The sequence below is a fragment of the Sebastes fasciatus genome, chromosome 1, assembly GCF_043250625.1.
Source record: "Sebastes fasciatus isolate fSebFas1 chromosome 1, fSebFas1.pri, whole genome shotgun sequence".
In the NCBI taxonomy this organism is placed as follows: domain Eukaryota; kingdom Metazoa; phylum Chordata; class Actinopteri; order Perciformes; family Sebastidae; genus Sebastes; species Sebastes fasciatus.
In genome coordinates, this window is record NC_133795.1 from 16044011 (window position 1) to 16058722 (window position 14712).

The 14712-nt window shown below is 39.9% G+C and overlaps 1 protein-coding gene across 3 annotated transcripts in view; it reads left to right on the forward strand.

Annotated features, from left to right (window-relative positions):
• Window positions 1–1478: 1478 nt before the first annotated feature.
• slc4a8 (solute carrier family 4 member 8) overlaps window positions 1479–14712 on the forward strand; it is a 46451-nt gene continuing 33217 nt past the window's right edge. For 2 of the 3 annotated variants that reach the window (XM_074633148.1, XM_074633140.1), the window contains exon 1: window positions 1479–1780. In XM_074633148.1, coding sequence (XP_074489249.1) covers window positions 1742–1780 — 39 coding nt within the window. In that variant the 5' untranslated portion in view covers window positions 1479–1741. The remainder of the gene's footprint in view (window positions 1781–14712) is intronic. The other variant, XM_074633131.1, reaches the window with a different exon arrangement.

The window sequence follows — 14712 nt, forward strand, 5'->3', positions numbered from 1 at the left end:
ACTTCTAAGTACAATTTTGAGGTAGTTGTAGCTTACTTAAGTTGTATTGAAATATAATTTAATATGATAATAAAATAAAGTAAAATAATATAATATAATAATAATAACACATACACATCTGAAATGTTAATATTGGGGCCTATTATTAATTTAAATTGTATTCATATTTTTCTGCTAATATTTCTCTATTATTTATTAAAGTTGTATTAAAATATAATATAATATAATAATAAAATTAAATAAAATTAAATAAAATTAAAATAATATAATATAATATAATAATAATAATAACACATACACATCTGAAATGTTTATATTGGGGCCTATTATTATTAATATAAAGTTGAAGTGTATTTTGCAGCTAACATTTCTCTACCTTTACTCTATAATTTGAATACAGGATGTAATGTAGTATTTTTGAATTGTGGTATTTGCTATTTACTTATGTAAAGGATCTAAAAACGTCCACCACTTCTTCTTTCCACCAAAGAAAATAAATGGAGCCTACTGTATATAAAGATAATAAATATAATTAAAAAATAAAGTTTTGTCAGTAATGATTTTTAATAGCTGTGTGAATGCAGAGTGCAATATGTGAAAAGTATAAAGAAAGCAACAACATTTGCTGTGTGCACAATGGTCACAGTCCAGCACATCTTGGCATGCTGAAATGTGAGAAGCTGCCAAACTGGACATTGTGGTGAGGAGTGAGTGACGTAGCTCTCTATAAGCTTATAATAATCTTGGCTTTATTGTGTCGGGTAGCAGCAGTGCAATAAAATAATAATAAAATAATATAATATAATAATAACACATACACATATGAAATGTTTATATTGCGGCCTAGTATTAATATAAATTGTATTCGTATTTTGCTGCAAATATTTCTTTATTTTACTCTAGTAAACGTTTGTATGCAAGAGGATTGTTACTTGTAATGGAGTATTTTACTGTACTGTACTTCTTAGTACAATTTTGAGGTAGTTGTAGCTTACTTAAGTTGTATTAATAATATGAATGAATGAATAATAATAAAATAAAATAATATAATATAATAAGGGATCTAAAAACTTCCACCATTTCTTCTTCCCACCAAAGAAAATAAATGGAGCCTATTGTATATAAAGAAAATAAACATAAGTAAAAAATAAAGTTTTGTCAGCATACATATTCAGTAATGATTTTAATAGCAGGGAGGATGCAGAGTGCAATATGTTATATAAAGTATAAAGAAAGCAACAACATTTGCTTTGCACACAATGATCACAGCACATCATCTTGGCATGCTGAAATGTGAGAAGCTGCCAAACTGGACATTGTGAGGAGTGAGTGACGTAGCTCTCTATAAGCTTATAATAGTCTTGTCTTTATTGTGTGTCTGGTAGCAGCAGTGCGTCGCAGCGCGTTGTGCGCCGCTGCGCTCTGATTGGCTGAGGCTGCGGTGACGCGCTCTGCATCCTGCATCCCACAGCCAGGACTGATGGAGGGAGGGAGGAGAGCTGGAAGAGCGGCCGGGAAATCATCATAACACAGTGGGGTGGTGGGGTGGGGGGTGCAAAAATTATCCATTTCACCGTTTACCTCATCTGGAAGAAGAGATGTTTATACTCGCCATGTCTGAAGCTGTTACCAACTCGTGTCTGCTTTCTTGAAAAACGTGCGCTGAAGCTGAGAGGTGATCAGTCTCACCTGTCCACTCCGTGAACACTGAGCAGGTTAAACCCACAGGGCCACGAGCACCATGCCCGTCACCGACCCCGAGAGCATGCTGAGCTACCAGGTAAAGAGCCCTTTAAATGTCTAGTGCTGCTTGGACACTCTGGGATGATGGACACAGGAGCTCCAACTCCTGTAGTTTGAAATACTCCAATAGAAATGTGCAGCTGGAAGTATTTTATGACAGAAAATGATCTGTTGTATATTTCCCCTATGCATGCATGCATGAGCTTGCTGCAATGTTTTAAATTTATATGCACAATTTTTTGTGTTTAAGTGGACTAAATGTTCTCCCATTTGCATTGGATCTCTCTTACCCTGCAGGATGATGCTGTGTATGGGGTGCTGTATGCGGAGGATTGTTGTTGATATTGTTATTCTGAGGTGCTAACACGTGCAGTAATTCCAAGGAGCGCATCACATTGCGATGCACCGACTTATTTTGGACATAAATATGTCCTGAGTGTGAGATTGCAGCAGATTATCGATTATAAACCCATTAAAATGTCAAATGCACCTCCTGAAGTCGCGTGCGTGAGGAATAACAGGAATGGGACAGTTTGCTGTGTTTTTCAGGTGTCTCTTTTGCTCAGATGGTGTGTTATTTTCTCAGTTACCCTCGAATGACCTTGGCACCATCCTTTTACACCGTGCACCACATTTGCTGCTGAGCATTTCCTTCTTCCATACATGAAAGCTCATCATGGCAGCAAAGGAGAGGACAGCCAGTGGTCAAGTTGAGGGTTTGAAGGGGGGTAAATGGCATCATCCTTAATGTCTTGTTGATGTGTGATCCATTATCAGATCCATGGGTCAGCTGATGAGATGGAGGTAAAGGACAAATGGACCATTGAACACACCATGTTTATCCAAGCAGTTGTGTTTGTATAGCTTGATTATAACTACCATGGCATCACAGCTTATAGAAGTCAATGTAGCCATAGCTACCTGAACAGATTTATGTCAACATCAATCAATCAATCAATCAACAATCAACATTTATTTGTATAGCCCTTTACAATAACCAAAAGGTACCCAAAGTGCTTTACATTAACAACAAGAAATAACAGGAATAAAAACACAACATATCATAAAATCATAAAAAGGTACATAAAAAGCACAGGAAAAGTTACACAGCGCTACTGGGTATTAAAAGCCAATCTAAATAAAAAAAGTCTTGAGCTTAGATTTAAAAAGTACTAGGTCAGTGCGTATATCCGGGGGTAACTTGTTCCATAGTTTAGGAGCAGCGACAGCAAAAGCACGATCACCCCACAGCTTATACCTCGACCATCATGGTGATTTATATGAAATAACAGCCAGTCTGAGAGGCAGGAGACAGATGGAGAAGGACCAGAGGTGAACTGGGAAGGCTGGCAGCTGTCACACACAGGGAGTGGGAAATCGCCTCGGGAGCCTCACTCTTCAAACATTTGGGTTGTATGTTTACTGTCACTCACTACAGAAAACTTGTGAGTTTGTCTCTCCTCCATTTCTGTGACAGCCTGGTCAGTCAGCATGGACCGGGATGTTTGCCATTCTACCCACCTGAAACCAGTTGAACTGTTTGCCAAAGCGCTGTTTGAGGTGTCCCCAGTTGTGCGATCAGATAATCAAGGCTGCAACTAACGATCAACTTCATTGTTGATTAATCTGTGGATTATTTTCTCGATTAATAGATTAGTTGTTTGGTCTATAAAATGTCATTAAATGGTGAAAAATGACGACCCAGTGTTACCCACAGTCCAAGATGACGTCCTCAAATGTCTTGTTTTATCCACAACTCAAAGATATTTAGTTTACTGTCATAGAGGAGTAAAGAAGACAGAAAATATTCACATTTAAGAACCTGAAATCAGAGAATTTTGACCTTTTTTTTCTTGAGAAATTACTTAAACGGATTAATCAATTATCAAAATAGTCTGCGATTAAATTAATAGTTGACGACTAATCGATGGCTTGAGTAAAAACACACTAATATGAAGATGTAAAAATACTCAGTCTACAAGTAAAAAGTGTGTTTTCGGAAAAGATTCTTTCAAATTTTTCTTTTTAGAGAAGATTTTTTTAATTAATCATTTGCCAAGATGACGTCCTCAAACATCTTGTTTTGTCATAATATATTCAGTTTACTGTCATAGAGGAGTAAAGAAACCAGAAAATATTTGCTTTTAAGAGGCTGGAATCAGAGTATTTGTACCCGTTTTTTGTTAGAAAACAAATTACTCAAACTAATTAATTGATTATCAAAATAGTTGGCGATTAATTTAATGATTTTCAACTAATCGATCAGTCGTTGCAGCTCTACAGATAATTGGCTTGACTATAAACGACATTATAAAAATGTAAAAATACTCAGCATACAAGTTAAAGTTCTGTGTTCAAAAATGTATTCATTCAAAGTGAGTGAAATATGAGCAGAAGTCGTGCTTTTGCTGCATTACCTGGGGGCCGATGCAGAAGGGCACCCATCTACAGTGTTACATTATTGATGTGTTAATTTGTAAGCTGCACTTTGCAGCATTAATGTTGCAGGTGATACAAGTGACCCCTAAGCCTTCGTATAACTACAGACACGATACCAGGGCACCATTATCAATTCATCTGAAGATCATCTTTTTGATTAATCAATTGCTCTATAAAATGTCAGAAATTAATGAAAAATGACCATCACAAACTCCTAAAGCTGAAGAGGATGTATTCAAATTCCTTGTTTTTTCTGACCAACTGTCCAAAATATATTGGTTTGTATTTCCAGATCTATTTATAAAGGAGTAAAGTTATAGAATTGCACAAAAAGCAACGTATTCTCAAACAAGGGTTCGTAAACAAATGTCCAGCCACACGCATGAATTTACGCTCATTATATGCATGCGGTCTTATATTTAGGCAAGAAAGCTACTTTGCTAGGCTTAGGAAAATATCGACTTGGTTAGGTTTAGGCAAGAAAACTACTTAGTTAGGTTTAGGAAAATATCGACTTGGTTAGGTTTAGGCAAGAAAACTACATAGTTAGGTTTAGGAAAAAGATCGACTTGTTAGGTTTAGGCAAGAAAATTATTTAGTTAGGTTTAGGAAAAAATGAACTTGGTTAGGTATAGGCAAGAAAACTACTTTGTTAGGTTTAGGCAAGAAAACTACTTAGTTAGGTTTAGGAAAAGATCAACTTAGTTAGGTGCAGGCAAGAAAACTACTAAGTTAGGTGTCGGCAGGAAAACTACTTGTTTAGGTTTAGGAAAATATCAACTTGGTTAGGTGCAGGCAAGGAAACTACTAAGTTAGGTGTAGGCAGGAAAACTACTTAGTTAGGTTGAGGAAAAGATTTTGGTTGGCTTAAAATAACTCCAGAATTTTTGACACATTTTGAGCACAGACATTTTTTTTTGCGAGCACATAGATTATATTTGTACAAGAATCTTTTTTTGAGCTTGATACATTTGCTACCGTGATTCCTATTATCCACATAAGTATTTATCGTCGCGCACTTATGTGGATACTGCCAAACTTTGCGTGACAAATAATTTCTCTCATGTGCTTGAAAAAAAAACTTCTATCTTCCAATCTGCCATCATGCCTCAGGAATGAGGCACAAATATAAATCCGTAAAGTACCAGTACCTCTGCTTTGCTTTTAAGTTGTTAAGTGAAAACTGATATTAGTTTTCACCTCTAGTGTTAAGATCTAGAGCTGCTCAGTGGCCAGCAGTATAGAAACCAGGGTTACATTAGGGGCGGCTGTGGCTGAGTTTGTGTCATTTAATGGAAGATCGGTGGTTTGATCCCCCGGCTTCTGCAGTCCACATGTCTAAGTGTCCTTGGGCAAGATACTGAACCTCAAATTTCTTCATCGGTGTGTGAATGCGCATTTCGTTTTAGATTAGATCCTGATGCGCACCTTGCATTGCAGAGGGTACGCCATCGGTGAACTGCACATCAACCAATGAATGTGTGTGTGAATTGGGGTAAATGCTGACAGTGTTGTAGTTTAGAAGACTAAAAGTCCATTTACCATGAGTAGGTCCAATGGCTCACTAATTACTCATTATTTAATCATTAGTTAGTTTTTTGTGCCTCCCCAGTCTAAAGTGATACATCATGCTGAGTAGTTATTAAACTCACTGTCCCTCTGTGTGTGTTGTAATCCAAGTTTTTCCCGTCTTTTGTTGACATAGCCGGGCCGACCCTGCATGCTTTCAGTGCATGTTCGTAGTTCGTGCATGTGAGCGTGCCCCACTGGCTGTAGCACCCACCCTCCAATCCCCCCAGGTTAACGCATTTAGCTCTGTCAGCGCTGTTGCTAATGTTTTCACTGTTAGCACCGTTGGCTAAACCGCTCCCAATCTCGCATTTAGCACCTTTAAAGGTCACCTATTATGCAAAATGCACTTTTCCATGTCTTTTAAACATCAATATCTGTCCCCAGTGTGTCTACAGGCCACCATAGTATCATAAAAGACCATCCTCTCTCTTTTTCTCCTCCTCCGTTTGTCTGGAAATGGGTGCAGAAAAAAAATTCGCTTTTTTCCTAGTCTTCTGACGTCATTAGGCAGAAATGCAAGCCATATAAGGGTTTCCTGGTCGAACCAGAGAGAACTTTCAGTAGCTGACCCCGCCCCACAGCGCGTCACTGTCTCTCCTCCTCAACCTAACTTGAGCAAAGTCTGCAAGAACCAGCAGAACAGGCTTCATGTACTCCCATCATCTAAATATAACATGTTCTTTCACAAAGGCTTTATGTAATTACACTGTTTAAACAGATGATATTTATATATTATATATATATTTGATGTCATGCATGTAGCAGAATACAGGTAGTAAATAGTGACTTGTAAGCAACACAACACATTTCTGTTTCACAGTCAAACTTTATTTGAGTTGACAGATGACAATATTAATTATTCACAGCATTTGTAATCATCTCACCTGTTAGTTAGTTATGTTAACATGGTACAGGAGAAAGTCTTCAGCTCTGGTAAACTATGGTAAGCTAAGCTCCGGTGGTCTGTAGTCATGGTAACACAGAGACAGCTACTACAGTAAATAATATACCATTACTCTGATCTTCCATACATTTATCTTTTAGCAGAAATAATGAACTGACTACTGTTTCACATCTTCTATTTTCCACCCTGATGGTCGCTGTGTTTACACACCGTGTCATAGCGGTAGCATGTAGCTAACCCGTTAGCATGTAGCTACATGCTAACGGGTTAGCTCTGTATCTCCCATCTGCTTTCAGCTGTCTGCTCTCCTCTGGGATGATTCTGTCGGTCATTTCTCACAGATGGATCTGTAAAGACAGACGTAAAACAGAGTGTATGTTTACGGTTTACAGAGTTGATGCATGAGGTAAACACTGAGTTAACTAACAGAGCTATAAATAGTATTATTTACCTGAGAGAAACCGTCAGGAGAACCTGGAATCTGGACCGCAGATGTTCATCATGTGTCGCCGATTTCTGATCAGATTCCTCCGGTAACGTGCGCTGGGTGAAGTTTCTGGTTTATAAACTTTAAAGTGGTTTATAAGCTCTATTCTAGCTGCCTCTCCCTCCACTCCTCTCTCCAGAGCTTCTCCGGGAGGGAGGGGGAGGGTGACGCTGTTGTTGTTGAGGAAGTTTGATTGACAGAAAACGCTGACCAATCAGAGCAGAGTGGGAGGAGACAGGCTGTGAATCAGTGGTTTTCAGACAGAGGCTGAATTAGTCTCTGAGGCAGGCAGACTCAGGCTGCAGTATGAGAAGAATAAAGGTTTTTTTGAACATTGCAGCATGTAAACATGTTCTAGTGCAACATTAAAATACATCTATGAACCTGGAAATGAGCATAATATGTGACCTTTAAGTAATCCCCTGTTACTTTCATGATCACCTGACCGTTATGTTACTTGCCCCTTTTGTGCACCCTCCTGTTCAGTGGTACATCCTACTGAGTAGTTACATCTTACATAGTAAGTGCCATCAAAGAGCAAACCTAAGTATACAGTATGTAAAGCAAACCCCAAGAGAAGTAATGTTTATGCAAATACATCTAATGCCATACTGCTGCTTCCTAACTGCCAAGGCGACAGTCAATATTTTGCTTTGGATTTAATTATTCTGGAAATGTTGGATACCGTTCACTGCTTACTCCTATTCACTGTTAAATTAACTAAAACTCCTCACAATGTGTGTGATTATCTGACTAACACAGTTTCATGCAGAACAGCCTCTTCATTTTCAGTTTGTATTGAGTACTATTCATTGCCATTGATGCATAACGTATACCTGCACCACAGAAGAGCACTGTATTTATAGAAGACACCACTGATTCTCTGTATTTTTTTAATAATACAGACATGCTTGGACATCAATAAGTAAAATAAACAACAAAACCAGGCAGAGAGACGCAATCATATACCACACAAAGCATTTTTTTATTTTCATTATTGTACATCTGAGAAGCAACATCAAAATATTACAGGATGTCACTACCAGCCCTGATATTGTAAGACTGTGACTCTAGTTCCAGTTTTGTAATAATTTATGACCCCCCGCACAAGATTGTCACAGTTCCCTTATTTTAGTCCCTTTACAGTAGCTATTTGGCATCCCTCCCAAGCTTTCATTTTAATCAGTTTGGAGTCCATTTAGTGAGAGTGATCCATAGTCGCCTATCTGATGAATGATTGTGTATGTTAAAGAGCAACACTGTAGTTTATCTAATGCAATCAATCTGAGTTTTCCTTCCGTAAAAAGTGTCTAAAAACTCTAATTTTAAAGTACTCAATACACCACATCATGTTTGAAAACTATTACAGTAATGCGACGTATGCCCAAAGCCACTATTTAAAGGGCGGGTTCATCTGTGTTCTTTTTTGTTTTTTGTTCAAAAGGAAACGCCCACTCAGCCGTTAGGAAAAGGCAGTGACGTAGGTTACCAAAGTAAGTTAAATCAATAAGGTTATGAATAATGTGAATGCTAGCACTAGCTGAGTCAAAGTTAGCTGCGTTAAGTTTGGAAATAACTGAAAGGGTTAGTTTGGATTTTTTTAAGAGGGGTTGTATTGTACCAACCCGTTCTCATTCCCAGGGTGTCAAATACAGACGCTTTGTCACGGCAGTCGGCGTTAGGAGATGCACCAGGCTTTCTGTTAACTATGATGTAAACCGGGAGGGGTGGTGGATGGGTCCAATAAACACAAGGCTTTCATCCAGGAGGCCGCTGTCCATATCCCGTGTGTCACGTTACAATTAACTGTTCATTCATGTCCTCTGTTCACAACGTCAAGTCACATTTTCACCATACAAACATAGTAGTTTTAAGCCCAACCATGATGTTTTCTCCTAAACCTAACTATAGTTTAGTTTTATTGCCTAAACCTAAGCAAGTGTTTTTGTTTAATTCACAACATTAAGCATCTGTTTACTGCGACCGAAAAGTGACGCCGAGGGGTCGGACAAAGCGTCAGTAGCCTATATGAGGAGTTGGGATGAGAACGTGTTGATTGTACTCCTGTGTCCTGTGAGGTAAAATTACTTTTTTTTTGGTGGCTTTGAAGAAAGACTTCAGTTCCCTGTCGGAAAGGGATGTCTGAAGGCGAGGTGAAGCGACTTTGGATGGGAGCAGCAGAAAAACATCATTTAGCCACCTAAAAAAATCAATATCAGTATAAGTGTAAACTATATGTAGAATATTTTCACCACTTTACCCTGCCAACAGACAGCCCTTTCTGACTGGGAACTGAAGATGTTATATCTCTGTCTTCAAAGCAACCAGACTACATTCGCAAAAGCAGTAATTTGACCTTACCAGAACACAGGAGTTGCTGGTCTACCGCTGCATCGATCGGTTACTTTGTTTGTGTTATTGTGTGACTTTCAGATCTGAACTAAAGTGGCGTCCACACAGCAGTACATTGCTTAGCTTCCGTGCCGGTTCTCCTGTCTGCTTCTCTGAACTGGGAGCATGAAGATCGCCATGTATATATATACAATATATACTGTATATGTGTAGCAGCGTCATCATGCAGTAACCTACGTCCGTTCATGTGGGAGAAGTTTTTAGAAAAGCTTGGGAAAATAGCATTTTGACGCTAAAACATTCAACCCAAAACTAATGGACCCACCCTTTAATGAGAATTGTTTTGTTTGTTTAGAGTGAAAGATCCACAGAGATTTATACTCCCCGCCAGTATCCCCTACCAGTATACCCAACTGTCAGTAGAACTGATATGAGTAAAAAAAAAAAGTTTTCAAACAGCAGGTCCAGTTGCATTTCACATGAGTGCTTTTAGGTATTATATGACCAGAGACTCATCCAGACACATAATTTGGTCCCTTTAGTCTTCGTTTTTTGACCCTTTATGGTCTCAATTTGATAACATATTTTGTAAGGTGAAATTCCCAAATTTGCAGTTTTTATTATGTCATCACAAAATAAACTAAGGCTGCAGTTATCTTTCTGTAAAGAAAACAATTAGAGACAGAGAGGGCTGTGGAGAGGCAGATCTGTATGTGTGGCATTGAAAAAGGTGTGTATGACTCATGCTACCCGTGGGCTGAAGCAGTCAAAACAACCACCTCTTTCATCCTATCCGCTCTCTCACCATTACCTCTCCCTTTCATCCATTCATGTTAACCCCTCCTCTGAGCGAAGCACCGTCACATGTGTCTCCGCAGCAGATAGCGGTGGTGCAATGCCATGAAGGGGCAGTGGTAGCCTGCGGCTCTGGCGCCGAGCGCCAACCCCGGCTCTCAGACACGAAGCCTAGTCTGGAAGTGACAGGCCCAACTGTTGTCGGAGTCAGGATCTGCGTCCCTGCTGTCAGTTCAGGGTGCTTCTGGGAAGGGAGGAGCGAGGGGTCAGCTTCCAGAGAGGGGGGGGCGGGGGTTAGTGTTGGAGTGGCACACAAGCACGATAAAGAAGAGTAGCGGACTTTGTCTCAACTGACCGTTACGATGATCTCTTTCCCTCTAACGGAACACTTGTTGAACATTTCTCTTGAGTCAGCAGTGACAGACATCTCGAATGACTCGAAAGCCCACGCTGTGCTGCTAAATCATGGATGTACTTTTACTAATCTACAGAACCATTCACTGTCTTGCACTGCTGATGTAGTTATTATAGTCATACAGAGTGAAAATCTCCCTTGATGAACTTGACAACAATGATATAGGAATAATTTCTGCGTCTTTCTTATGAGAGACTAGTCAGCGTCTGTGATGTGTCTTGTCGGTTATCCCTCTGAGTATCAGGCCTCTTCACAGCGTCCCTCTGGAGCTCCTCTCACAGCTCCCTCACTGTCCTGATGGAGTGAAAGGCCATTTTGGCAGCACATTGATTGCCCCTCAGCCCGGAGACTGGGATGCAAATCATTAATGCTCTATTTGTTCAGGGCAATGACCAGTTCAATGTGTTTCACTGTGATGCACTTTGACAATACCTTCTGATCTTGCCTGAAGTTGTTGCCAAAAGAACAACTTGTTTTATCTCAGAGAAATGCAAGAATTACAAAAGAGCTTTTACTGCTCACTGACAACACAGCCTCGATAGGCAGCAAAGTCATGAACTCTCAGGAAAAAATATGTTAACAAACAAACAAACAAGTTTTGTGGTCATAAAGCAGCAGTCTGAGGATGCATGATGAATTCTCTTCTTTATATGGTGTTGTAATTCTTAACTTACAGTGTCCGCAGTCACTTTCTGCATCAATGGGAGGTTTATCGGCAGCATAAGTAGGACACTGTGTGCGACTGCAGTATCCTATTCTGCTCTGGGAGTCTCACATCTTTCTGGGACAATCTGCCCTGCCAGAAAATTCATCTTGTTTTTGTTTAGTTATCAAACGTAGGCGAGTGATAGCATCTCTCTATTTTTGGCTTTTACATGATGAGATATTAGATCAGAGCGCCTAAAGTCTTCATGCATTCATAGGAGGATTAGTTTGTGTTTGATCAATGGAGTGAGAATGTGTCATCATAGACAAAACATTTCAAGGATAGGTAAGTTAAAACATTAGGTGCCGATTTAAACATTGAAACTGTTTTTGCGTGCTGTTGTCATTCCTCCTGTTCACGTAGTCACCGCGACATCACTCTTTGATTGGAGCTAAGTACAAATGAACCCTGAATAAGACATTTCTAGGTGACCAAAAAGGTTATAATTAACTTTAATAAACTAAAAAAACACACTGTGAAAGGGTTAAAACTGTAAGACGAAAACACGGACAACTCCCAGACCGGACAACGCCATGGTAGCGACCTGTCAATCCCGAGGTAGGCACGCCCTAAAAGCATACCCTGCTTTATGGTCTATTTGACTCTAAATGGGACCATAATTTACTAAATGAACATCATGCTGTATTGAAGAAGACTTGAAACTAGCGATTGAGACCATAAACTCATGTTTACAATATTTACTGAGGTAATAAATCAAGTGAGAAGTAGAGTAATTTTCTCATAGACTTCTTTACAATCAGACTTCTTTTTGCAACCAGAGGAGTCGCCCCCTGCTGGCTGTTAGAAAGAATGCAAGTTTAAGTCACTCCCGCATTGGCTTCACTTCTCATACCTGGAGGTTGACCACTGTACTAACCATTAAAAGATCCTTAACATGTTTCCAATGGAAGTGATGGGGGACAAAATCCTTATGTACATTCCAACCCGGTCTCACGCCAAAGCATGTAATACACCCGCTTGTCCATCAAAAGATAGCGCAGTTTTAAGTTTTTCCTCGCCAAGGTGTGAATATTACACAAGTGTATGAAGTAGCAGTACCAGCAAGGGGCAACAAAACCACTCATTTAGGTTTAGGCAACAAACCACTTAGTAAGGTTTAGGAAAAACGTCATGGTTAGGCTTAAAATAAGTATGTAAACTAAGTAATGTGCGTATGGAAACAACATAACATAAGTAGGAAAACATGTCACAAAAGTCACAAAAAAGACCAGTCACAAATTTCACTTACGTAACTTACAAAACAAAACAGCGCTCTCGAACACACCGGTCATGAAAGTCCTGTGTTCGTTGGACCCATCCACCTCCCTTCTCGCCCGGCGCCGCCATGAGCGCTCTTTCTCACTTTTTATTCTACGTCACTAGCTCTGAGCTAGAAAGAATGCGAGCGGATGCATTTACATAGCTGTCGGTACAGACTCCATGGTGTTAGAATGACACGCCAAATGCAAAAACGGCGTTCTTATTGCACGCTTTTTGCCTTGCGCATTATGGTGTCATTCATACACCTTTTCATGCGACGGGGCTGTTCCATTACATCCCAAAGTTTATCTTAAGCGAATATGATCCTTTAGAAGTCAATAGATTTCTCCCAAAGTTACAATATTTTTAGCACGAAATTCCCTCTTTGTGTTACTGTTTCTCTGCCGCAGTCTATAGAATCACAAAGAGGGAATTTCATACTAAAAAGACTGTAACTTTGGAAGATACCCACCTGATTTGAAGCCATTTTACACAAAATGAGCACTGTAAATTTTGTCCCTCATGACATTGAAAGTGCATTAGAAGGGATCGTTTAATGACCAGTACGGGAGGAATTAATCCAGCAAGCAAAAACAGTTTCAATGCTCATATGGGCACCTGATTATTGTTTTAAGACAGACTTTTGAACCTATATCATTTACCTATTACTGTGGAACAATTTGAAGGACCAAACTGAATCTTTTGGGCTGCAAATACTTGTTACATGCCTCTAAACCAAAACCTAACTAAAGCAAAATGTTAAATAGTTAGAATACAACGCTCTTAAGCTGTAATGTTTATTTTTTTCACATGACCTCAGGTATCCTCAGGTCATTAGGTTTGGCACTATCATGTGCTTCTTTCCTCATATCCAGCCACAAAGCAGCTCAAGTGTGTGTTTCCCATGGGTGGTTTTTACCACTGTTATGCTTGTAAAGGACGGAAACTCAAGGACAAGGCAGCCATTTTGGGGCTAACTGTGGACCGCCTCTATGGTGCAGTGGCAGTAATCTGTGTGGAAAATTATTTTTGAGTCATAAACCTTCCCAAGCACTGTGACTGATCCGAAGCTAGAGGACAAGAGCGGAGAAAAAGGGGGGACGGTTGCCAGGAGATAGAAATAGGCAGCAAAACACAAATAATGTGCCCTGTCAGTGGAAAATCAGGCACACGTGCATGCTTTAGGGTCACAGATGTGCTCAGCTCACCCACAGAAGAGAGCAAGCAAACAAATCTTCAAGTGCCATGTGAGCTTTTAATTAGCTGAAGCACATAATGTGACACAAGGGAGGTGAGTTGTGAATGACGGGGAACCATTAACCTGTTGTAAAAACACATACCTGCATGAATTTGCCATTAAGAAGAAGGTGAACTGTGACTACAGGCTGTGAGTCATATTGTGTTACGGAGAGCATAGACTCAGGAGAAGGAACATCATATAATCACAACATGGATATACAGTAGTGTGATCTGATGTCGGCCACAGAAGATGACCTAAAAGCAGATGTTTTTTCTGTCATATCGTTCTCTGGAAAACAATTTCACCCACTCTGTAGTTATAGTTATTGAATGAGCCTTTGGAGATGATTTCTTTCCTTTTTTCGTGTGTGTGTGTGTGTGTGTGTGTGTGTGTGTGTGTGTGTGTGTGTGTGTGTGTGTGTGTGTGTGTGTGTGTGTGTGTGTGTGTGCCAAATGCATCCAAACTAATTGGTGATCTGATGGTCTGCCGTCCTTTCTGGGACAAAGAGCTTTTAGAGTCTCTCTCTCTCTCATCCATCCTCTCTTTATTGTGTGCGTCTATATGTTTGGTAAAGCTCCAGTTCTAATGGAGCCGACTGCCTCCAGCCTGAGCCCAAACCCACACACTGCATAGCGGCCCTAATTCACCAGCCACAGCTGCACCGACTGATAACGCCGTCTCTGTGAGTGTGTGTGTGTGTATCAGGGTTACAAGTGAGAATAGGGAGATACACCCAGTGGAGGTTTTGTAGGCTGTGCGCAGGATTGTTTTCAATGCAAAGTCCCTCCCTTTCCAGTGT